Source organism: Vicugna pacos, chromosome 8 (assembly GCF_048564905.1).
Source record: "Vicugna pacos chromosome 8, VicPac4, whole genome shotgun sequence".
NCBI lineage: Eukaryota > Metazoa > Chordata > Mammalia > Artiodactyla > Camelidae > Vicugna > Vicugna pacos.
In genome coordinates this window covers 62,539,297-62,566,873 of record NC_132994.1, presented here as the reverse complement: position 1 = coordinate 62,566,873, position 27,577 = coordinate 62,539,297, and the positions used below count along the sequence as shown (strand labels likewise).

Here is a 27,577-nt window from a genome sequence, read left to right as displayed (position 1 = left end):
GGGTGGTATATTTACTGATCCTTCACAAGTCTGAGCTCATATATCCTGCATAAAAACCTGGACAGGTACACAATTCTTAACTTTCGTCTTGCTCAACAGTCTTGATATTGCTCTACTGTGTCCAGCATTTAAACTTATAATAAGGTTTAAAGCCAATCTGATTTTTATTTCTTTATAAATAACCTTTTGTCCACACTCTCCAAGGATACTAACAGTAGTTTCATTATCCCTGTAAATTAAAAATAAGGCAGTTCTTAAAGTGATCTTCCTTCACTAATCTTGCTTGGAAATTAGTGAGTCCTTTTGATTTGCAGACTCTGATCTTTTCTTCAACTCAGATTTTTAAAATTATGCCACGGATTACTGCTTATGTTTCATTAAGATTTATTCATCTGTAATCCCAGACTAACCATTTTCTAAAGCAAATCAAGTAATAACGCACTAGTTAAGATTGTATAAGGCACATATAAACTAAAGGATGTTTAGAGGATCACTGGATTTCACCAGTAGGTGTCATTTTACTTCTTACCTGCTATGCCACCTAGAAAAATCTGTGCTTATTCTTTCAATTACCTGTGAATCTCTTTGAAAAGTCATTGACAAGATCTGGTTAACTATAAAACTCAACTTAATGAATCATATAAGCCTTCATGTATCATGTGATTTCTTCTTGTCTCTTACTATGCCCTGCTTCTCAATCCCCAAAACCACCCAGCCATAATCAGTTGGTCTAAGTCCTGTTGATTCTAATTCCAGAATTTTATTCATGTATGTCCATTTCTTCCCACTTGCTGTCATAACTGAAATCATTATTATTTATTGTTGACAACAGCTTCCTAATTGGCCTCTCCTGTCCTCAGCTCATCTGATGTACTACTATCAAAGAAATATTTCTAAAATATAAATTTTATGTTTCTTACTGTAAAATCATTTTCTAGGTCTGCATCATGAAGTTCAAACTCTCTAGCATGCTATGATGTGTATTTTTTCCTCTGTATGTAGTACTGTCTTAGTTTCCTGCTACTCACCAAAAGGAATTTTAAACTTTGGTCATATTAAACTATTAGAAATTTTCCAAGAATACCCTGCTTTCGATTATGTCTTTGCACCTTCTGACTAAAATAACCTCACTCTGCTCTTTGCTATCTCATAACATCCCACTCATCCTTTAAGGCCAAGTTCATCTAACCTGAATTTGTGGTATCTTCTTACACCCTTCATCTAAAAGCACACTCACAACTTCTGTTTCCACATCCTACTATGCAGGCCTTTATCAGCCCTTATCATATGTATTTTAGTTATCAATTTGTGATCATTTCTATTCAATGGACTATGAGTTCTTCAAGGGCAATATATTTCTAGTACTTAATCTCTGGTACATAGGAAGTACTCAGTAAATGTCTGTTGAATGAATGAATGAATGAATGAATGAAGCTGCATTAAAAAACAAATGAGGATCATTGACAAAGACAAGTGCTTCCTAAGTTTTGTATTTTGCCATTTAGAATATAGAAAACGTTTGCTGTTACACAGCAGTTACGTTCTCACTCTACAGCTGGTTATCTAGTGTGGTAGCAACCACTCACATGTGGCTGGCTGCTGATCACTTGAAATGTGTCTAGTTCAAGTTAACATGTATGGTTAGTGTAAAATACACACTAGACTTCAAAGAGTACAAAAAAAGAATATGAAACATTTCAGCTTTATATGTTGATTACATGCTGAGATGCTATTTTGCATATTTGAAATAAAATAACATTAAAATTACACACGCAGATCTCATCATGTTTCTATTAAAAATGATGTTCTAGCAAATAAGGTAATTCAAACTGGAGAATCACGTTGTTAATAATATTAGTCTGAAATGGGGAGAGTGTTCTTTCCTTAACGTGTGGAGACAGAGCTGATTTACAGCTGGACTGAAGACACTTGGATATCTGGTTTTTGAATCATGGCCAGGGGCAGTGGGATTTATGATGTACTTGTTCAAGATCCAAAACTTCCCAAACTCCCCCTGGGGAGCCCCGATGTAGTTGCTTTATTGATGGTTGGCAAGTGGCCTAATTGGCAATGGTGGTTTGATCATTCAAAGGGCCTCTCTGAGAGTTTCTTGTCAAGTTCTTGGGGGTGGAGCTGGAGACTCAGCATAATCCTTGTGTGCACCGAGTGGGAGCTTCTTACGGGATGTCTCTCAGAACGCTTACACACATTCTTCTCCTTCTGCTGCACGATATCCTTTGGCTTTACATACAAGCCTTACTTGAGTATATTCTGTGGAGTCTGGTAAGTTCTTTCAAATACATAAACTGGGGAAAACTTTGTAATGAACTACATTAAAGAAGTGCAGTATAGATTTGTTATTTATTAAATGTTCCATGTTTCAGGTAAATCTTCAAAGTAGATTAACAGAAATTTTTGTATGCTGCATCCTTGAAAATATTATATTAAGTTGATTTACTTATGTGAACTCTGAATTTATTTTTCCTTCAGCAACCCTTAATAGAAAGGGTTTTACCAATCTTGATTTATTCTTTGATAAGTGGATTCATTGTACTGATGAATAAGCTCCGGAAACTAAATTTTTAAAAATGTCATTTCCTACAATGACATCTATTGATTTTGACTGTCTATCATCTCCATTTCCTCTGAGAATCATCTGACTTTGGTGAACATGACACAGAAAAATCTGACTCTGCAACACATCACACATACACACCCCTCCAGGGTTACAAGGAGATCCTGCAGGGCCCTGGCACAGTAAGTCACTTAGCCATGATGACTGCTTCAGGGTAAGTATGTGAGCCAGGAAAGGACTATCCAAGTCCTTCCCTCCTAAAAAATGAAAGTCTATCTCCCACAGGAGAGAAACAGCCAAAAAGAAAGAGAAACAGAGCTCACCTGCTAGGCTCACCATAAAGACATACGGAATTTACAGCCCACCAAAAGGAAATGACTTTGCACAGTCAATAGATGAAACAAATCCTGCTTAATTTCCAAATAATGACAAAACTTTACACCTTAAGAATCACCTTGTTCAATCCTGTCATTTTACATATATGATAAAACTAAGTCCCTGAAAACAGTAATTATCTCTACAAGGTATTTCACAAATAGCAAAGCTAGAATTCCACTTCAGGTTGTCTGATTGTTAGGAAAATGTTTTTTCATACTCTTTAAAAAGTAGATTAAAGGGAGATAACGCTTTTGGTTTTAGTCAAAAATCACCTGTTGAGTAATTTTAACACCCAAATGGAGACTTCCTCCAAAAATATGCCTATCAACCAATTTGATATGCATATCTAACATTATGTCAGAAAATTACCTTACATAAATTCAAATTATTCTACTTTGTGGCCATTTTATCATCATTATCTAGGTAACTGTTATGACCCTCAGGGCAAGAGTCCACTATCAAACAACTTTAGTAGTGAAAGATGCCATCTGAGGGTAAACTAAACAGAGCTACCAAATCTGGGGAACTGTCTTATAATTAAATTATAGTTCAAACACTAAGCCATCATTTATTTCTCATTTCATGGAATACTAGAGAACCATAAGATATTTTGTGAATAAAAGATACTAAAGTCAAATAAGTTTGGGAAAAGTCATGTAAAATAATCGAATATATAAACCAATATAAATAATAAATATACAGTTGGTCCTTAACATGAATTGAGCTGCATGGGGTCCACCTACATGCAAATTTTTTTCAATAGTAAATACTAGAGTACTACATGATCTGTGGTTGGTTGAATCTGCAGATGTGGAACAGGGACTGAGGGCTGACTTTATGTTATATGCAGATTTTCTACTATGCAGGGGTGGGAGCCCCTAACCCCCTGTACTGTTCAAGGGTCAACCGTATATATGTATGTATGTGTTATGTGTATATATATCCTCCCTCTTAGAGATTCATAGTGGACATTAAAAATTAAGTCTTGTAGTATAGAAAATGCTCAAATTTAATTCAGCATTTCTAAAACTTCTTTCACTGTAATATACTTTTTCACCAAACAACTCATTAACATAAGAAAAAACAGTATTGTGAAATATATTTTGGGGAACACTAATCAAAATTTTTTGGTCCTACCGTACCAAGTAAATAACATACCCAGATTTATATTGACTATAATCACGTATATATAACATATCACAATTTCCAGGTACTTTCATTTACATTTTGCTTATTCCATCCAGGATATAGAATGGTGCCTATTACATGGTAGAACCAATATTTGTTGATGAATGAATAAAAAGCACAATCAATTCCTGGCTATCAAGGTAATGCTTATAAATGGTTTTTAAGAATAAGACACTAAGGGGAGAGTAATAGCTCAGTGGTAGAACACATGTTTAGCATGCAGGAGGTCCTGGGTTCGATCCCCAGTACCTCCACTAAGGAAAAAGAAAGAAAGAAAGAAAAAAAAAGGAGTAAGATACTTAACCATTACATGGGTTTAGGTATGAAAAAACCCAGAAATTTACCGTAACTTTTAGACAGTAAGAGCAAGAGACCATCACACAAGGCAGTAATGAGAAAAATCCCTAACTTTCAATTCATCAAAGCAGACATTTAGTATACCAAAAATTAAATACCACAAATATGGTGTATATATATGGAATATATGACACCTTATGGTACGAAAAACACATTTTTATGCTTTAAGGTATAAAAAGGAACTTAGTGTTGCCACTAAACTCAGCTGTCAACAGGAATTTAACTTTGGTAGGCTACCTACTACTTTACTACTGTGGCAAATAGCTCACATTTATAAAGAATGAGTACTTCTGATGATCTACATTTTTAGGCTGCTATTCTATGCAACAAATGCCATCCTACTTTTTAATACCTGCCACAGAAAAAAATGAAGTTTTACATTAGGTTTGGATTCTAATTTTGAAACATATTAAGTCAAATATTCTTTGTCTTATTTGTAAACAATAATTTTAACTACTGACCCTTTTTTGCTAAGATACTAAAAACTCTGTAGAAACCTACCTTACACTACTCCTTAAAGTTTGTTCTCAAGGCTTTAAGTATTAAAAAAAGATCAATATTAAATAGAAAATCACCAACTGGCATCCATCAGAGTCATAAGTAATCCATCCAAGATATATCAACAGATGCTAAAACCAGAGGGTAAAAATTTGGTGAGGAATAGTATGTTTACAGTTTCAAAGTATCTCCTGCAACTCAAAATACTTACTGATTACAAGTACAAATCAAAACTACTTATTAATTTCAAAGGAAAAAAATTATGTTCCAGTGGAGAGACCTAGCAGACAGAAGCTTAATTAAGGGATCAGGGTACAAGACATCACCAATGCAGGACAAATCAAACACAAGCTCCACTTGAGAGGATGCAAAAAGAACACATCGATCCTTTTGGGATATTCCTGCTGAAAATGTGCAACCTGAGTCTAAACATGAAAAAATTTTGGACAAAAAAAACTATGGAGGCACAATCTATAAGTAACTGACATAACTGTCAAAATTAATCAGTTATGAAAGTCAAGAAAAGGCTCAAGAAGAGTACCAGTTTGAAAGAGACTGAAGAAAGAGGACAACTAAATGTAACCTTGATATAGATCCTTCTGATAAAGGGCAAAATTTGGTGATATAGGAGAATGTCCTTGTATGTAGGAAACAAATACTGAAATATTTCCAAGTGACTGGACACTAGGTCAAAAACTTACTCTTACATGGTTTAAAAAAAAAAACCTCTTTGTACTATACTTAGAAAAAAAGATAAAAATTTAGATAAACAACTCTTTAAAACCAGTATTATATGACCCAGGAATCCCACTCCTGGGCTTGTACCCAGAAGGAAATCTACTTCAGGATGACACCTGCACCCCAATGTTCATAGCAGCACTATTTACAATAGCCAAAACATGGAAACAACCTAAATGTCCATCAACAGGTGACTGGATAAAGAAGATGTGGTATATTTATACAATGGAATACTACTCAGCCATAAAAACTGACAACATAATGCCATTTGCAGCAACATGGATGCTCCTAGAGAATGTCATTCTAAGTGAAGTAAGCCAGAAAGAGAAAGAAAAATACCATATGAGATCGCTCATATGTGGAATCTAAAAAACAAAAACAAACAAACAAACAAAAACAAAGCATAAATACAGGACAGAAATAGACTCATGGACAGAGAATACAGACTTGTGGTTACCGGGGGGGGGGTGGGTAGAGGGTGGGAAGGGATAGACTGGGATTTCAAAATTGTAGAATAGATAAACAAGATTACACTGTATAGCACAGGGAAATATACACAAAATGTTATGATAAATCACAGAGAAAAAAATGTGACAATGAGTGTGTATATGTCCATGAATGACTGAAAAATTGTGCTGAACACTGGAATTTGACACAACACTGTAAAATGATTATGAATCAATAAAAAATGTAAAAAAAAATGACAAATACAAAAAAAAAACAATATTACATATTTCTACCAGCTTTAATGTGAGTTTTATTTTCTTCTGGACTTGAAATTAAGGGTTTTTAAACTAATCATCTACGTTTTCGGGTTGCTGAATTCCTAGGTTCCAATGGGGTTGGGAGATCCTTAAAATGTGTGGGAATACTGAGGAGTACCACAAAGATTAGGGACGTAGGCACTAATAGGAGGAAGAACAAAAATATATTAAGGAAAACTGGGACCTTCTATCAAAAGGGCTATTGCCTGGAGGCACACATAAATAGATTTGCAGCAAATTTAAAATAAGTGCTTTCCCAGAAGATGACTGCTACCAAAAAGCAGAGGTAAAATGTATCAAAATATGTGGCTACAAGTATTGTTAATTTTTACCAAAAACAAGCAAGTCTAAAAACTCACACTGCTATAGACAAAGTTTTTAATATGACTGTTTATTTTCTACACTGCAATAATTCAGAATGCACCATTCTTTTTTTAAAAAGTGGGCACTCATATTTTGAAGCAAACAGTGAAACATTAGCAATAGCTACAAAAGTACTCTTTTAGTATGCTACCAATTCAAAGAACAGTTTCTTTCATTTCCCTAAATTTGCTGGTAAAGAATCTCTGTGGGTAGAACTGGGATAACGCAGATTAATAAAGAAATGCAAATTCCTAGGCTTCATCCAAAATTCAAAGAAGGCCTTCATAATCTGTTCATAAGGGTCCTAATAACACCTTCATGGAGGTTTTGTATTACTGGTGCAGAAAAGAGTTAACATTGTAGGATTGATACTGTTATTCCCAGAAAGGTCAGCTTGCAAGGCTAGCTCTTGGTTGGCAACTGGTAACTGGGCTTTCAACACTGCTTCCACCATTCCCAGTCTGATAAGATGGCACACTGTGCCTCAGCTATCTGAACAAACAATATGATTTATGCCAAATCTCTGCTTTCCTTCTGAGCATCTGAAGTTCTGGTACATGCTAAAGCAGGGAGTGCCCATGGACTGACCGCAGTACAAACTGGACTTCTGGGCTCAGGTGAGCTTCCCTGGTATGTAACGTATCACACATGTGGTAAGAACTCATTGCTAGAGGAATGAGGCATGTTCTGTGTGACTCCACCAGAAGAAGACTGCTGAAAGCTTGAGACTTGCTTCCTCCAGACTTCACCCTATGTGCTTTTCCCTTTGCTGAGTTAGCTTTGCATGCTTTTGCTGAGTTCTGTGAGTATTCCTAGTGAATCAAATCTGGGGTCATCTTATGGACCCTGAACACAATACTTTTAATGTATAAAATTACCTTCTATGAAGTTTCAAGTGTACCAAAACATGTTATATATACATTAGCAACTTGCAATTGATAACTTTAAGATGACAAAAGCTTAAACTAAGTCCGCTACCACTCACTACATTATCTACTTTTTGGACTACTGGAGAAACAATATCAGAAGATTATGTAAGTTTCATTTTCTCAAAGCTCAAATTTACAATTTCAACTGTAAATAAAGTTATTTGACACTTGACATACCTGGTTCTTACAAATGATTTGTATTTGTGTAAATATTTTAAATGCAAAACAAAAGAAAACCCATCCTTATCATCAAAAACAAACAAACAAATCCAAATGCAAACTCAAAACAGTTGACTGTTCATCACAATTTAGGTACTTTTTAAAAGGGATGCATTCTTACCGTGTGGAGTTATTGTCTGTACAGGCTTAGTGGGGGATCTCACATTCCATATAGTCAAGGTGCCATCTGAATGACTGCAAATAAATTGTTTTCCTTCATGATGCCAAGCTACAGAGTGGATAGCCTATGGGAGAGGAATGAAGAATTCCACTTTTAAAAACAAAAATTTATTTAAACACCAAGGTATTCATAATTGGTATTATAATTAATTTTCATCTTAAACTTTTTTACATTTCCTAAGCTAAAGTCAATGTTAACTTTAAGTTCCCATAATAGTTCAGTCCTCCTGCAATAGAAATGAGATTTATTTTGGCATTGACATTACTTTAATTCTTTTTACTTTATTTTCTCCTTAAGCGAGCATAAGGATGATACAGTAGTGATACATGTATTATTGACAAGTTCAGGAAAACAAAACATATTCTTGTAATTTCTTAGAATAAACTATAACTAAGCATAAATTACCAAGGAATTATAACCAATATCCCATTGGAAAAACTAGTTGCACTGACAGGCTAGAAAAATTTTAAAAATTAAAGTTTTAAGAAGATAAAATGTAGATTTGGAATTAAGAACAATTAAAAACCCCTCAGATTCAGCTTCAAGATATGTTATCCATTTCTCACAGAACTTAGTTTCACTTATACACAAAGTCATCATTTACTATCATCTCATGCAATGTCCATTTATTTGCATTCCTCATATGCTATTTACTTCCAAATATTCATAGGTTTTTCATCTACCTTTTTATTGATTTCTAATTTAATTCTGTTATAGTGAAAGAACATATTTTTTCTTTTTTATAATTTTTAAAAAAATTTATTAAGATTGATTTTATGGTGCAAAATATGGTCTGTTTTGATGAATATTCCATGTGTACTTGAACGTATTTTGTTGTTGAGTAAAGTGTTCTGATTTCTACTTTCCTAATACTGATATAGCCATTTTAGCTATCTTGATTAGTGCTAATTTTACTTTTTCCAACCTTTTTTTTCCTCAAACATCTGTGTCTTTATGTTTAAAGTGAGTTTCTTATAGATAGCATATAGTTGGATCTTGTTTTTTAATCCAATTTGACTATCTCTGCCTTTTAATGGGGTAGTTAAACCATTTACATTTAATATGATTACTGACATACTTGCATTTAAATGATCATCTTGCTGTTTTTTTCGTATTTCTCTCATTTATTCTTTGTTCCCTTTTTCCTTTTCTTCTGCCTTCTTTTGGATTGAAAATTTTTAAAACTTCATTTTACTTCCTGTTTGGCTTACCTATTTGGGTTACTGTTGTTTTTGCTCTGGTGTTCTCTTCAGAATTTGCAATATATGTTTTTATCTTATCATAATTCACCTTTAAGTATCACATCACTTTAGGTACAATATAAAAATCGTATTAATCAACAACATTCTGTCCCCTGACCTTTGTGTTATTATTTATATTTTAATTCTATGTATGTCATAAACCCTATATTTTTACTATGTTTGGCTTGAATAATTAATTATCTCTCAAATATTAAAAAGTAGAAAGGCTTTTATGTCTACATACATATCTGCCATTCCGGCGTCTTTCATTCCTTTGAATAGATTCAAATTTCATCTCATATCATTTGCCTTCTGCATGAAGGACTTCTTTTAACATGTCTTGTAGTGAAGGTCTGCAAATGATGAATTCTCTGAGTTTTTTTTTTTGTGTAAATGTGTTTATTTTGCCTTTGCTTTTGAAAAGATATTTTTGTTGGATATAATTCTAGGTTGACAACTGTTTTCTTTCAGAATTGAAAGATTTTATTCCACTATGTTCTGGCTTGCATTGTCTCTAAGGAAACCATCTGCTGTCATTTTTATCTTTGCTTTTCTGTGTTCAATGTGTTGGCCCTTTCTCACATTCTTGTTGCTTTTAAGATTTTCTCTATCACTAGTTCTAGTTTTAAGCAATTGAAATACGATGTACTTTTGTGCAGTTTTCTTTATGTTTCTTCTGCATTGAGTTCACTGAACTTCTAAGATATCTATATATCCTAGAAGTTTCTAGGGGTTAAAATATTCATTAAATTTGAGAAACTTTGGGTCATTACTTCTTCAAATATATCTTCTGTCCACACTCTCCTTTCTGGGACTCCTATTACACGTATATTAGTCTCGTTGAAATTGTATGACAGTTCACTGATGTTCTGCTCATTTTTTGCTCATTTTTCATATTGAGTAGTTTCTATCTCTATGTGTCTTCAAGTTAATCAAGCTTTTCTTCTGAAACATCAAATGTTTTGGTAAATCCATCCAGAGTATTTTTCATATCTAGAAATTCCACTTGTATTTTTGAAGACTTCCATGTCATTCCTCAACATTTTCACACTTTCATTTACCTTTTAAAGCATATGGAGTCTATTTAATATTTGTTTTAATATCTTTGTCTTCTAATTCTATCATCTGTATAATTTCTGAGTTTGTTTCTATTGACTGCATTTTTTTTCTCACTTTGCATCATTTTCTGGCTTCTCTGCATGCTAGTCATTGTGCCATTTATGGTGGGTTATTAAATTCTTTTAAATATTTTTGGGCCTTTTTCCTGATATAGTTATATTCCTTGGAAACAGCTTGGACTTTTCAAGGCTTGCTTTTAAGCTACTAGACTAGCTAGGCCAATCTTTATTTAATATAGGATTAGTTTGGCCCCACTAGTGAGGGAATACCTTTCTGAGTACTTTTCCTGATATTTTGCCATTACAAGGATTCTCCAATCTGTTGAGAATGTGAACTATTATCAGTCTTGTGTGTGCTATGAGAATTATCCTATCTACTCCTTACCAGTGGATCTTTTCCAAGCCTCATACACATGCACTAATCAGTATTCAACTGAAGACTCAGGGTGAAGGGCTCCTTGCAGACTTTTAATTGAAACTCTCTCTATCTAGGCAGTTCTCTATTCTCTGTTACCTTGCCTTATAAGTTATGCGTATCTTCTGCAATTTACTAACCTTGTATCCTCAACTCGGGGACACTGTTGGGCTTCCAATTAGGTTTCCCTTTCATGTACTGAGACCTAGAAAATCTCTCCAAGTCATAAGCCATGACAACTGAAGGGCTCACCTTGTTTCTCCTCTCTAAGGAATTCTTGTTCGTCACTATCTGTTAATTTCTAAAAACTATTCTTTCATATATTTTTCCAGTTTATTTTTAAGGTGAGAGTAAATCCAGTCCCTGTAACTCCAGAGTGGCTAAAGCCAAGATAACTATTTAATTACAAAAAATAAAATGAAAAAAGTCTATCTTTAAAATGTGGTTTCATTGTAACATAGAAAACAGCTCTACAGGTCAAAGCTTCCAGAGAAATGACAAGAACTCTTTATTAAAAATATGCTTTCTTGTAATTTCAAGATCTTGATTAGTGAGTCAAACAACTGACTAACTGAAAAGCTTACAAAAAATATGCCACTATGAAAACAAAGGAAATTATCTTTTAGTCATGCTTACAAAGATAATATGCAGACATTTACAAAGTATTCCAAGTATTGCTATAGTTACTCAGTGCAGTCTGCTGTTTGAGCAACTGAAAGTATCAATAAGTAGACATGACATATTTCTTAAAAACAAACAAACAAAACTACTTACACATTTCCTATATCTATTTACTGAGTTGGAAACTTTGAACACTCCTGGTACTCAAATTATGGTCACCAGATACCATTTCACACTGAAAGAAGTGAGTTTCATGGAAACAGATATTTTAAGTTTGGGGCAGAAATACACAAGATTAATGGGTATACTTTGTTATAACAGATGGTAAGGAAGCTATCCAAGATCATTATCACCAAAGGACTCAGGAAACAACTAGAAGAGATTCACTGACCAAAGATGGGACAATTTGAAAATCAATAAAGACAATAATTTCAATGTATTGTAGCATATGCAATGTTTAAATCTTTGCGTACACAGTGAAATGGAAAACAGGAACAAATTGCCCATCATTGAGATGACTAGAGAACAACCCCTTTAGAGTAAATACTGAAATAAAAGGAAAGAATCAAGCATTTATCCTGCCCTTCCTATCTGAACTGTACTACAATATAACCAAAAGAATAGAAAAGAAGTTTCTCTTTACTAAAGTGTCCTAGATGATAAATAGAGAAGGAATTACAGAATTAGAACCTCCCTATTTTGCAACCATTGCACACTAACAGATCTATGCCTTGAACATCACTGGCTGCTAACATCACAAACAGACACTAACATTCAACCTGGTAGAAGAGCATCAGCATCATCTATGAGGTAGTCTTGCTAAAAGTGAAAAATGAACCTAAATTTGAGCAAGCCTCAGTAAACTATCCAATTTATAGGAAACCTGAGGGCAAAAAAAAGACATCTTTTTATCAATCAATCACAATCTTTATTTGGATCTTAAAGCAAGCAAACTATAAATATTTATAGTATACTATCATTTACATAAAATAAAAAAGAGCATACATTTATTAATTTGGTTGTAAATCAGAACACTTGTATAAAATAAAAAATAGCATACACTTATTAATTTGCTGGTAAATGCAGAAAATACTTTTGGAAAATACATAAGAAACTAATACTAGTACCTGAGGGAAGGGAATTGGATGGCCAAATGACAGGAGTTGGAGAGATTTTTCTTTTTGTACCTTTTGAGCTATGTGCATATATATATATAAAAAATATGTATATATATATACATTTGTGTGTTACTGCAATTACAAAGGTTGCCTAAACTGAAATCACCAATTAAGTTCTTAGAGAAGCCACTCTAAAGTGGAGAGATGACCAGAGTTTTTGATCAGCAAAAATAATTACCTCATCGTATGTGTATCTGTAGTCAGCTTTCTTTGATTTGAGGTCCCATAACACCACTGTTCCAGACTCAAAGCCAATCAAAAGCTGTAACAAAAGAAAATGCCACATTATCTAGGAATCATATTAATCATTTGAAACTTTTATTTGCTGACAATGAAGATAACTATTATCATTCATATGCTTCAAGTATGAAATTACAACTAAACACCTGCATTACTAATTACTTATCACATGGATGACAAATGAGACTGCAGTGCGTATTTATATGCCTTTGATGATTAGGGAGTCAACATATATCATACAATTGATTACTGAAAATGATAACAGTACCATTTTGAAGTTCTGAGTATATGTTTTCATTAATATGTTACTAATAAAAATTAACATTTGTATATTTTTTAAAGTTTATAAACTTTTCTACTTTAACACATTATCAGGCAATCTTATTTACTCATCTATATATTGATTAGTTCCAAATTATATCTAGCCTAGATCCCTTTCATGAGATTCAGACTTGTAATTCCATTGGCCACCTCTTCACTTATTTATTCCACAAGAACCTCAAAGTAAATGTGTCCAAAAGTGAACTATTTTCTTCCCTACTCTCCTTTTCTTGTATTCCCTATTGCAGGTGTCTTTCTCAGCACTCCTTTTCTTAATATTCATTAAATCATTCAGGCAAAAACCTTGGAGTCATCCTTATTGTCTCTCCCTGCTCAGGTAAAATCATCAAGTAATTGTAAAACTACATTCTAATATCTCTCAAATTTACTTTCCTCTACCTTCGATATCTCTCTCCTGGTTCAAGACATAAAGGTCTCTTTTCTGGGGTCTGGTCACCCTAACAATCCAGGCTTGATACTTATTTAACCCATTCCATATTGTAGCAAGTGAGGTACTTCTAAAATGCAAACCTGATCATGTAATGTATGCTTTTATTTAAAAAATTTTAATGCCTTATCATTTTTTTAACCATTATTTTTCTTTAATGACACAATGTCACAGAGATGTTTGGAAATAGGAGTCATTGATGTAGTTAAAATAGATTTTTCTATTAGAAATCAAAAGTTAGATAATATAATCTATTCTAGCACCCTAATATTTAAAAAAAAAGTCCGAATGAGATTAATTTTGGGAACTAAGGAGGATAATATAATGCCAAGTCTCAAAAAATGAGGATGATGTAAATTTATTCAATAAGTCCAGTATATATTGATGAGTTACTATTTATATTGTATGTTGAGTGCTATGAGAAATATAAACCTGAAAAGTATTCTCTCTGTGCTCAAGGAGTTTTTCAAGTTCAGCTGAGTTGAGATGCACACACACTTCTACTTCATGGCAATGCAGGGTAAAATAAATACTGCAAAACTTGCCCAGATAAGGTGCTAATGAATTTAGAAGTGAAAGAAAGCATTTTCTGTCAGGATTATCAGGAAAGGTATCATGAAGGACAAACATTTAATCTGAGCCTCAAGATGTGGGTAGGAATCAGCAGAAAGAAAATAGTGGGAAAGAATTCCAAACAGAGTGATTTACATAAAAAAGGCATTGAGGCAGCAAAGAGCAGCTCATATTTGGGTAACAGTAACTATTTGCTTCACCATAGCATTCAGGTAAAGATGTTCTTAAAGATAATGAAATTGAGGACTACGTTTTAAGGAAACATTATTTTATTTGTTAGATACTGAAGAATCACTGAAAGCATTTGAACAGGAGACAATTAAGATTAAAACAGCACTCTAGGAAGATTGATCTGGAAATGATTCAAGAATGGGTTGGAATGCCTTGAACTGCAGTGATAATAATGAGATCAAATAGAAAAGAGACACTGCAGTGAAAGATTGAAATGACTTAGTGACTGATTCAAGGGAGAAGAAAGGAAAGTTTTCAGTCCTTCCACAATGCCTCCCACCCAAAGGCCGGCTTTAGACAATTATTTAAAATACATAAGTGAAGATACAGCATATGGAAACTTGCTTCATGTAAAGTTTCTCTCACACAACCGTATGATTATAAGCTAACTCCAAACAGTACAACTATCCATTTGTTTTCTCAGTGGCAAGTAAGAGAACAGTGTTACACAACATATAGACTCCACCACTCTCCCTGATTGAGGAAAGGAAATACCTGGGTAAACTTCTTCACGAAATCCAGAAGTTTCATTTCACTGATTTCTGATAGTGATAGACTTCCTGTTATTTATGTAGGCTAATTAATTAAATTATATAAGTAGAAAATGATCATTAAATAGAACTACTGAGAGATTGGTTTGAATTAGGAAATAGAAATTCATGGAAAAAAATTTTATTATTTTTTAATGTATTAATGAACTTAAATTAACAATAGCTAGATAATGACTGCATGAAACCGGTTTCAGAGTATAAAAAATTTAGTATTTAAAAAAAATCTCTATTAACCTGAGCTATTTATGAAGAAAAATTAAGGGAAGATGAGACACAGAGACAACCTAACATAAGGTGTTATGTGATAAGTGCTACAAAAATTGCATAACTAGTATGAAAAAAATTCAAAACCAAAAGAAAATGGTTTTTGTCAGAATTATCAGAAAATCAGGGAAGTTATTCTGAATAAGTCAAAAGTAACTTACAACCTTTCATTGTAGTTATTACATTTTACTTTGCTTTAGGGTTTTCTTTAAAATGTAAATGATTCTAATTCTTTCACTTGGACTTCATAATGCATAAATAAGTCATTAAGTATATGATATACAACCTTTGTGAGCAATCTCAACATTGCAGAGTAAGTGTGGTTCCAGAATAGTTTTCATATTTAAAAAATACCAAATTTTCATGCATGTAAGTAAGTAATAAATAAATAAATAAATAAATAATTTTAAAAATCTACCTTTCCTTCATCCATTGGATTATCACTTATATGGACAACAGGTCCTGGGTGAGATTTAGATGACCTAAAAAAAGTTAAGATTTTTTTTTTCGCAATTAAAAATTTCAACATAACTACATATTCATTACAATAAAAATAATGAATAGAAAATAAAGACGTATTTACAAAGGCTGAAAACATTTCAGTAAGTAATCAAAACAGATGTATAGTTCTTACTATGGATCAAAATAGAAATCAGGTAAAGTACTGAATCTTACATTGATACAAGACAGCAAAATTTACAACTATGTGCACTTTCTGTGTAGGAGAGAATCTTCAATTTAGTATTTTAGCATAGAAAATTTATTTCAAAGTAGAATTCTCAAAGTTAATATTTTAAAATAAAGCAACTTCTAAAATATCGTTATCTTATTTTACCCAGTTCTGGCCTCTGATTGGGGTATGTTAGCAGGTCTACAGTTCACACCAAGAGTAGGAAAACTTCCATTATGTTTTTTAAAAAAATCAACAAAAGTAATGCCACTAATACTTACTGGAGAAAAAGAAGTCATACAGATAAGAATGTAGCTGAACTGACGCCTCCAGAGTAGAAATAAGCACCTCCCTATTCATAAACTCTGAGGACCTACACCAGGCCTCCCCACTACATGTTGTGATAAACTCAGAAGAACAGACCTCAAAAACCCGTATCTTGTACCAAGGGACTGAGATATGATAACAACGTCCCTGCCAAAGGAAGGAAAACGAGGCTTCATACATCATTACAGCTGCAACAACATATCACTTAGGAGATATGCCACAAATTTATCCTTATGCCAAATTCTGTGGAATGCAACAGTACAGAATTATTTATTTAAAACCAAAAAGAAATGTTAAAAATGAATCTTGCCAATATCCTTAAAATCTGATTCTTATGTCTAAATAATATAAGAAAAAATTTAAGAGAAAGAGAAGATTCAAGGCAGGGAAAAGTTAGCAGTAAAGATCCTCAGGACCTTGTATACAGTACAACCCAGTTTTTGTTGTCATTACTGCTAAATAAAAGCAATCATCACTATATCAAAATTAAGGAAAATTAACTGTCAAATTAATTCTGCAATGTACATTGCAAACATTTACACTGTATTTGGTGATTATTAAAACAAGTAGTGGTTTAGATCAGTGTTTTCCATACATTGGTGGCCACCCATTAGTGGGTCATGAAAACAATTTTGTGAGGCATGACTAAACATTTGAAAGAAGAATTAGCAAATAAAAGAACAGAAGATAATTGGAAAGTTTTTCACCTAATAAGAATAATTGTTTTATTAAACTTGTGCTATAGTTTATACATATGTGAACACATTTACACATGTGTATATTATCTATATAGATATACATATATAAGGCATTTAATTTTACAAACTGCCAACAGGGCAATATTTATAAAAGTCTAATAAATCTGTATTTAATATCAAAAATGACACATTTAATTCTATATTTACTAATTAGCTATGACACAGTATTATTATCATATATGGTACTGATACTTTCAGATATGGAATATTTGCTCAAACTCACAGTTCAATGGCTTTATTCCACATAATGACGTAGCCTGAGAGTGTGAAGGACTCCACATTCACAATGTGTATATTACCTCGTTCAGTGCCCACATAGAGCCATTTACTCTGAAAAGGCAGATGGCAAAATGTAACCCTGCAAGAGAAAATATATTCAAGGAAATTAGGGAAATATCATAATCGGCAAATTTTATTAACTGTATTAGAGGGTTGATAATGACACCTACAGTTTAGGAAGAGCAAAAAAGATAACCATCAGATTTATCAACTCACTGTAATTAATATTCAACTATGCTAATTCAACCTAAATGTCAAATGTATAAGTCCTTATAGTAAATAGACAGCATGGCTTGACAGAAAGAAGATGAGTTTTAAAGTCAGTATGTGTTCAAGTCTGGCTATGTCATCCACTAACTGTGTTCTTTCGGACACACCACAAATTTAACCTTGAAGCCACAAAGTGGGTCTAATACTCACATCACCCATAGGTACTACTGAATTTGTCAGGAGTTGTTTAACACACTAATCCCTCTCAGTACCTGTGCTTCCTATTTCTTCCAGGCAAAATGTTCCTTTTGCTCATATTTTTCTTCTGTTCAAGACTCAGTTAAAATGTCATCTTCAGTCAAATTTATACCCCAATACTTTTGTGTCTCTATCTACACTAACCTGGAAGTCTCTGGAAGGGCAAAGATCCCGGGTACTCAGGCTTGGACAGTGACATTAGTATATACTCAACCTATCTTATTTTATGTCCTGATGATATAAGAGGTCTTCATTTAATAATTTACATGCATGTATTAAACTTTATTATCAGTCCAACAATTTCAAACATTTTCTACATAAGCTTACTTGATTACAGGGTAAAGAATGAAAACTATCTTGTACTTTTTGTAAAAGTTATCTTTAGTTAAAAAAAAAGATAGTATACTATGAAACCATGTAATGCTTATTTTTTGAGACTACCTATTGTGTCTCTCAAAAAACACTATTTAAAATTTTAATTAATACACAACAGTAATAATCACTGCTAGAAAAGATACAGAATACAGAACATTTGCTATTCCCATTAACAAATTTCATCACAGAGAATTTTCAACATGAAAACACATCAAATATATACATGTAAATCATGGTCTCACTATTTCCTAGAGGTAATGTTCATTTAGGTAATTACTTAAGATTCATCATCTATATTTTCTGTTCAGTGTTTTATATGATAGAGTATCATCTTTCCAAAGGATTTATGTAAATTTAACAAAGCAAGGAAATGTCTACTGAATCAAAAAACATTTTACAGTACTTTTATCACTTCACAACAACAATAAATTTCACAGTCATATAGGTTTCAGAATTTAGAATTTTCCAGACTTTAGAAAGGTACATAATGAATATTTTGTGTATAACCTAATATGGGGGTAGCATCTCATAAACACACTATTTCTGAGGTATAATTTTTGGCAGTCTCTTTTTTCACTTGAGATAAAATTGTCATATAATGTTAGTTTCAGGTGTACAGCATAATAATTCAATGTATTTATATATTGTGACATGATCACCACACAGAATTTTTTTCTTCTTGTGATGAGAACATTTAAGACCTGCTCTCTTAGCAAATTGCAAATTTACAATATAGTATTATTAACTCTAGTCACTGGTGGTTTCTTAAAAAGTTAAACATACACCTGCCATATGATCCACCCATCCCATTCTTTCCAAGAGAAAGAAAAACATCTGCCTATACAAGACCTGTACCCAAACGTCCACAGCAGCTTTCCAAAAGCCACAAACTGGAAATAATCCAAATGTCCTTCAACAGGTAAACAGATGAGTAAATTGTGTTATATAGTTAGAATATTATTTAGTAGTAAGTGGGAGTAAACTGGTTATATGTGCAACATCAATGAATCTCAAAATCTTTAGATAAGTGAAAGCCAGACAAAAAAGACATATTGTATGGTTCCATTTAGACACAATTTATATGCAATTGAAAGTGCAAACTAAAATTTACTGTAACAGAAAGCAAATCAGTGGTTTCCTGGAATTAGGGGGGTAGGGACTAGCAACAGAAGAAGGAAGGGACTACCACAAGGGAACATTTTGGGGTGACGGGTAGGTTCATTATCTTGATGGTGGTGACAGTTTCATGAGTGTATACATATATGTGTCAAAACTTACCAAACTACATACTTTAAATATGTGCAGCTTACTGCATGTCAATTACATCTAAATCAAGCTATTTTTAAATTTTTTGTTTTCAGAGATATGTGACTTCAGGAATTATGAAACAAGATTCGTGACTCTGATTAATACATAGGCACAAGCTCTGGAGTTAAACTGCCCGGATTTAATTTCCAGCTCTGCCACTCACTAGCATGTGACCTCCTGTAAACTATTCAATCTCTCAAGGCCTCAGTTTCTAAGCAGTAAAGCACATCCACCTGTGTTCACCTGAGGATCATATAAGACAAAGCATGATAGATGCTTAAAATGGGGCCTGACACAGAGAAGTGTTCTATAAATGTGAGCTAATTATTAAAACTAAGTGATACTCTACCAGTTAGAAGTTATAGGCAAATTTTAACAACATGAAGAAAATAAAAGTACAATAGCATGCCTGATATAAAATGAACAATGCCATAAATATCCTAAAAACAACTTTTTCATTTGAAATGTGCCTTAAACTAAAACATGACTATAGCTTAAATATTTTGAAAATTCAAAAATAATTTCAAACTAAGACAAAAATAATGACAGTTTGATTACAAAAATCAGAAATACCCAACTTCTTGATCTGTTCTACTATTTTGCAATTCTCCATTCTTCTTCACTCTTCAAAAGCAGTAGCTACTGGCTTGCTTAATACAATTATATGACCTATCTTTGATTTTAATACTAACAAAATTATTTAAATAACATGCTTATAAAGTTTATCTTATCTCCTTAAGGGCAGAGATTTTGGATATATCATACAATATTTTCTGTTCCTAGCAGAGCAACATCATACTGTAGCTGGTTCTCAAATATTTAAAGAATGAAGAATAAATTCTTTACTGTTCAGAAAAAACTCTAGAACTTTCCCCTAGATTCACTTTTTCTACATCAGCAAATATCGTAAGATTTTTTTTCCCCCAGTTAACTATAAAACCAGCTTATTTTGCTGGGAAATTTTAAGCATCTATACATTTTTCAGAAATGAGAACTATTTAATGTTTAACGTTTAAAAAAAGAACTTAAAATGTTCCTTAATTATCTGGCACCAAGACTTTAATGTGGTTCCCTAGAATGAGTCTCATACATTCTTTTCCTTTCTTTTTTTTAATGGAAGTATGGTCATTTTACAATGCTGTGTCAATTTCTGGTGTACAGCATAATGTTTCAGCCATACATAGATGTGTACATATGTTCCTTTTGACATTCTTTTTCACTTCATTTACTATAAAATATTAAACATAGTTCCCTGTGCTATACAGTATAAACTTGTTTATCTATCTTATATACGGTCGTATCTGCATATCTCAAACTCTCAAGAGTCTCACATATTCCTAAAAAAATACAAATCGTATGAGTGTATTTGTATAATGTACTACCACATTTAAAAATTACTCTGTTCCATTACTACCTTCATTATGCACTGAATAGTCATTTCAAACTTAAAGAGTTCAGGTCAGCAGATGTAAAAATTACTGAAAATAAATAGAAAGTTTCAACAATGAACTAAATATCACATGAGGCAAATTATGACGGTGATGGCCTCAATATATCTCTTCTCCCTCCCTGTATCCTCTTGCTTGTGTAGTCTCCCCTGACGTTGACTCTAGAATTGACCATCAGACTTACACTGGGCAATGGAACTTGAGAAGTTGTGCCACAAGCAGAGATTTGAGAAGTACTTACACACTGAGACTTTTGGAACCCACCTGCCACGTGGTAAAGCCCAGAATAACCTTTTGGAGACACTGGCCCAGCACAAACCCAGCGCCAACCACCAGACATGTAAGGCAAGCTTGATCATCCAACCCAGCTGAGCAACAAAATGAGTGTGGTCCTTAAGTGACTACAGGGGAAGACCACTCTTGCTGAACCCACCCAAGATGCTGATCCACAGAACTGTGAGCAAACAAAATAACTGTTATTTTAGCCTCCTAAATTTGGGGATTTTTTTGATAAGTAGCTATAGATAACTGATCACATAATATCCACTCAACTAAAATTCTTAGTTGAAAATGAAGAAAAGCCATAAAAACATATACAAAAACAAATTCTTATAGATTTAGTATCAAAAAGACCCTAGGGAAATTAGTAATGCAAGCAGTATATGTATCATGAAGCTAAAATACTACCTTAGATTAAAATCAAATTCAAGACTACTGTTTTTCATGTACTTTTATTATAAAGATTAATTTTTATTTTAAGGTGACACAGATCATAATAAATGACAGTGATTTCAGTTTTACTGATACTAGGAGACCAAGTTAATTTAAGTTTTTGTGTTGACATATTATTAAAGCATAAAGTTACACCAAAAAAATTTGTAATATAGTTGAGATTCACATGGAAACATTAAAAATGCAGTAAACACTAATAAGGTTATATTGTAAGAATGGCATATTAAATTGAGACTGAAAAGGTACTTTAAAATGGGTAAACTGAACCAAAAAAGGAGTCTGACTGAAACCAATATGTTGGAAATACACAGATAATAAAGTTAATTCTCTCAGTGTGTCACTAGATAGAGCTGCATTCCAAGTCTTTACACTGGACTTACCCTACACAAAGTGTTACTGGAAACACAGTAATTTCTCTATTTGCTTGAGGGACTTAAAAAAATGTATAACATGTTACGTGCTAGGAAGTGATACATATATCCTATTCACTACTTGTCCTTACCATCAGCCTGTCAAAAATTATGTAGTCAATAAGCACCATATTTGGAAAATTTACTATCACCAATTTTCTTTAACAAAAGACATATACAGCTACTATACTGAAATTAATCATCCATAAACAAGGGCATAACACACAGATGATTACAATTTTACAGTTTAATCCATAGAAAGAAATATGATCCAATAAGCTCTTCTACATGCCTATATCATCATTAGGTCAGCTCAGTATGACAGGAAATAAGTTATCACTTTTATATTCTCAGCAAATATCACACCATCTTGCAACTAATAAGTATTCAATAAATATTTGTTAAATGAACAACATGAACTATATAAAATGTGAGGATTTATTATGTTAATTAACAAAACAGATATTCTTGACTTAATTTCCTCTCTATCCTCATGGCCTGGGTCTAATTTGAACCATTATCACTGACTGTTAAATCAATTCCAAGCTGCCCCAAGAGTTATCTTTTCAAAGCCAGGGGAGATCACACACACCATTATCCATCTTGAAAGACTCTAATTACTTCCTATTTTCTACCATAATGCTTCTTAAGCAATATTTAGTGACACTTTGTGGTACCAATGTCTGGGAAAAGTGGTTATAGATATAAAGTGTGCTGGATTTGGTCAACTGGTACTTGGCATCCTCTTCCATATCCTTCTATATGCTTTCCTGCACTGCAGATGCTAGAAAGCTAAACTTACATACACCAGACTCTACTACAGCTGGAGTTCTAGATGAGATTAAGTTTCTACTGACTGGATGTGCTTAAATCTGTAGGCAAAAGTGAGGCAGAAACCTTTCTGTTGCTGTTTCTGCTGATAAGAATGTTCATGGAGACCTGAAGGGTAAGAGGCACTGAAAGTGGTAAGAAGAGCTTTGGGGACCTGACACAGCATTCCAAAGCCTACCCCTGAGAGCCACATGGTGGGAGGCAGTAATAGTAAGTTCTAAAACTCAACACGCTTCCAAACAAACTCATCAACAGCTCTATCCTTGAATTAAATCCCTTTATGCTAAAATACTTACAGTGCTTTCTGTTCCTGTGTTGAACCTTGACTAATACAACAAAGAAGTGCACCAAATCTGCAACTTACCTATATGATAGTATATGGGGACCCCAAAATATCCACTTATAATGTATCTTGTTCAGACAATATTATTCATTCAATGATTTAAAGTTGGAAAAAAGTTGAGAATATAATTTTCTTATAATTGTATAAAAGGGCCTTCAGGAAGTAGACCTTGTCCATCTTTCCAAAATTATCCTCTCTGTACTACACACCTAGCAATGTCTAACGAGACACAGTTCCCTAAACATGTGAGATTGCTCTATGACTTAGCACACCTGAACATAATGAAAATTCCCTTTCCCCTTTGTCATTGTAAGAAATTCCTACTAATCCTACAAATATGTTCATATGAGCTCCTTTAGTAATGCTTTAACCTAAAATTCCCAAAACATGGTGACATATCCTTTTTCTGGTTAATCTTTAAAATTTATAACAAATTTCATTACATTTATATTATATAATGTTTTGCACTGCATTGTAATTAGCCATTTCATCTCCCTTAGATAATTATAACCTCCACATCTTTCCAGGATTTATCACAGTATTTGCATGACCAGAATATTAATATTTATCAAATGAATTAATACAAAAGAAAATTTAAAAGAAGCAAATATTTGATACTTTTCTTAAATTAATTGTACTTTATACTGTCCTGCTATTAGATAGAAATTTAAGTTTGCATTAATAAACAGGGAAATGTATTAAAAACAGAAGAGTCAGCTGAAAGCAATTTATGAATCAGTTCAAAGGATTTCCTTTTTATTTGTAGTCCCATATATCTTTTCTGATAAACTGTCACAGCTACTTTAGAAAAATCTTCATCATATCTATAACACAGCAGCACAATGTAGTAAGTGTTCTGAAAAATAAGCTTCAGAGATCTTCGAAGGTCACTGTACATTTGTATTGATTTACTATATTCTTTATCAATTACAAGTTAATTTTTCTAAAACATTCAAGAACTTTTGGAAAAATGTCCAAAAAAAAATCATGGTATTAACTGTTCTTGTGAAATGTGACCTTAAACACCATCAATGAACACCAAAAAACTGAATTATCAGTAAGCAAAACAGTGAATATCAAATAGGGAAACAGTATATGTCAATTCCAGGAATAATGAATAACAACATCTGAAAAAAACTTTTCCTGTTGTATGCGTGATTTCTTAAAGTTTTGTTTTTAATTATCTTGAGGAATGAAGATGCCAGAGTGTTTTTATATAACAAATGCTATGACTGAAAAAAAGCAACCTGGTACTCATTAGCAACTGCTACCTACACTTCTTTTTTATCCCCTTTTCTATATTAGATTGTCCTTTACTGTTTGGATAGATATACTCCAAATATCTTTCAGTTTATGGCTTGTGTCTTTTATTAATAAAGAAATTTTTTTCTCTCATTCTCTCTTTACACACACATGCACACACAAAAACACACATACACTAATATGACCCTATTTGCACATTTATGCAAATGTACTATCTCAAATAACTTTTTAAAATTAGTTTTTACTATGTTTGTCTCCTCTAAAATTTACTCTTTCCATAAGTCATGTTAACAGCCTAGAACAACATATTCTTCCATATTGTTTCTTCATGTTCATAAAGTACACATAGAAGATGACATAAATAATGAGTGGGGAGGGAGTCATTGTTTTTAAAAAGAAGAATATTGTACAAATTATTCTGAATTTTGTGTTCTTTTCTATCAGCACCTGATGGATAGAGTTTTGTCTTTTAACTCTGTGATGTGTTGTACAGAAATTTTAATCCTTTCCTTTTTAGCTTGTGTTTTTTAGTGTATGCTATTTAAGCATACCTTGCCCAGGTCTTACAGACATTCCTTGTATTACTTTCTTTCAAGTTTTAATATTTCTATGGTCATTTCACATTTAAGTCTTTAACTGGTATGCAATTTATTTCAGTCACGAAGTAGAGACCATTTTCCCCCATTTATACAAGAAATGTGTGTGTGTCTCTCTCTCTCTTCATAAATATATTTCTGGAGTCCATTTACTGGGTTTTCATTTATTTGTCTTCCCCTTATAATTACTGTACCATTTAAATTTCTACACCTTTATAAAAATTTCGATATTTGATGAAATAAGTCTTATAATATCATATTTCTTTTTCAAAACTGTATTGGTTATTCTGAGCCTTTCTTTCTTCCATATGAATTTTAGGATCAGCTTACTAAGTCCAATGAACAGTGCTGTTAAAATTTTGATTGAAACTGTACTGAAGTTAAGGATGTAGGAAGCTCTCCATTTGTTTAAGTCTCTTCTTATTTCTTCAATAAAGTTTTAATATTCTCTTCACATCGACCTTATACATTTTTGCTAATGTTATTTTTAAGAATATTATAACTTTTGTTGTATGATCTGTGCTTTCTTCCCCTTTTTCCTTCCATTTACTTTCAAACTTTGTGTAATTATGCTTTAGGTATATCTTTTATAAATAGTTTAACAGCTGTATTTTGTTGTTTTTTAATTCAATCTGGAAAAAATCTCAAAATTTCAGCAGGTGAATTCAGTATATTTCCAATGGTTTTGATTACTGATATGGTTGAACTAATTTTTTCACCTTATTTAACCATCCTTTTTCTTTCTAACATTTTATTCCTTTTCCTGACCTGTGTCTATTTTCTTCATTTCCTTTTTTCCTTCTTTATTTTTAAAATTTGAATATATTTGATTTACAATGTTGTGTTAGTTTCTGGTCCACAGCATAGTGATTTAGTTAGACATATATATATTCTTCTTCCTATTCATTTTCATTATAGGTTATTATTACCAGATATTGAATATAGTCCCCTGTGTTATACAGTAGGACCTTGTTGTTTAGGACCTTGTATATATAGTAGTTTGCACCTGCTAATTCTAATGGTTTTACTATATATTTGCTATCCTAGTAGTTATCCTTATGCTTCTAAGACACATTTCATTTTATAACTTTCTAACAAAGTCTAAAAGAATAAGTATGAGTATAGAGGTGGTTAGTCAGGTAAGTGTTACATATTTTTAGTTCCTTCACAGCTGATAATGTCAGAACATAGCTTATAAAGGTATTTCTAATTCTAATAGTTATGTCAGGAGTTCTCTGAGCATTAGTCAGCCTAAAGATATTTTAGCTCCACAAAATTTTCTTCACTTACGCCTTTGACCACTACTCTCTCCATTGTTCTGTTTTCTATTGTATTCGCCACCAAAAAAAAATCCCTACAATTCTTAGGCTGAAATCTCCATCCTTTGCCTTTGTCTTATCACTGTCTCTGTTATATTCATCCCATTGCCCTAAAGTATTTTTATTTTTAAGAAAATTACAATAAATGAATTTTAACTTTCAGAATTTAAAGAGGATAGAGATAAAAATCACTATTAATAAATTCGATATCACTAAAAGATAAAAGAGTATGGGTCCATTTAGAAGACAATGAAACAGACCAACTTCTGACAAATCACTAAAAATATGGTAGGATAAAATGAAGTGAGAAAGGGAATGTAGAGAATATAAAAATAAGTTTAAATACACTGGAATGCAATGGGATATAAGCCTCTCATCTTAGTGAAATTCATAATATTCTGAATCATAAAATTTATTTAAGAGAAAGACAAAGTGATCAATACCATGGATAAATTGGAACATATTTAAGAATTATGTCAGAAAATTTCTAGTCCTAAAAAGTTTATATATACTCTGAAAATATTCAGAAAACAGATAATTCCTCTATTAATTTCTCTATCTGACCTAGAACAGGAAGGGAAGAAAGAGAAAGACAGACAGACAGAAAGGTTACTCAATTCATTACATGAAGGAAGACTACCCTGATACCAAAAATGACAGTAAAAGGAAGAAAAAAGTTATATTCTAGTCTCACTTTTGAACAGAAGTAAAAATCCTCAAGAATAGATTACCAATCATATTTAACAACATAAGAGAATTTTTAACCTTATTCAAAAAATTTCACAGGCATACAAGAATGCCTAGTGTTAGGAAATCTATCAACGTCATAAAATTAAATCAATAGGGAAAAGGGAGGTGAAAAATCACATGTTAATTTTAAAAGATGCTATAAAGGCATTCAATTAAAATTTAATTTCCATAATTAACAACCAATTCTTAAGGGAAAAAAATTCTATCTTAAACCAACATCCTACATTATGCTTAACAGTAAAACCCTAGAAGCAATATTTTAAAATTATTACAAAGAAAAAGATACTTGCTACCAATAACATCACTGAA

General features: G+C 32.6%; 1 protein-coding gene across 9 annotated transcripts in view; it reads right to left on the bottom strand.

Moving 5' to 3' along the window:
* Positions 1-27,577, bottom strand: part of STXBP5 (syntaxin binding protein 5) — a 151,272-nt gene that overhangs the window by 84,859 nt on the left and 38,836 nt on the right. For all 9 annotated transcript variants that reach the window (XM_072965999.1, XM_072966001.1, XM_072966003.1 and 6 more), the window contains exons 5-8: positions 17,370-17,504; positions 15,810-15,873; positions 12,942-13,025; positions 8,131-8,254 (exon numbers count right to left, since the gene is read on the bottom strand). In XM_072965999.1, the coding sequence (XP_072822100.1) occupies positions 8,131-8,254; positions 12,942-13,025; positions 15,810-15,873; positions 17,370-17,504 (407 nt within the window). The remainder of the gene's footprint in view (positions 1-8,130; positions 8,255-12,941; positions 13,026-15,809; positions 15,874-17,369; positions 17,505-27,577) is intronic.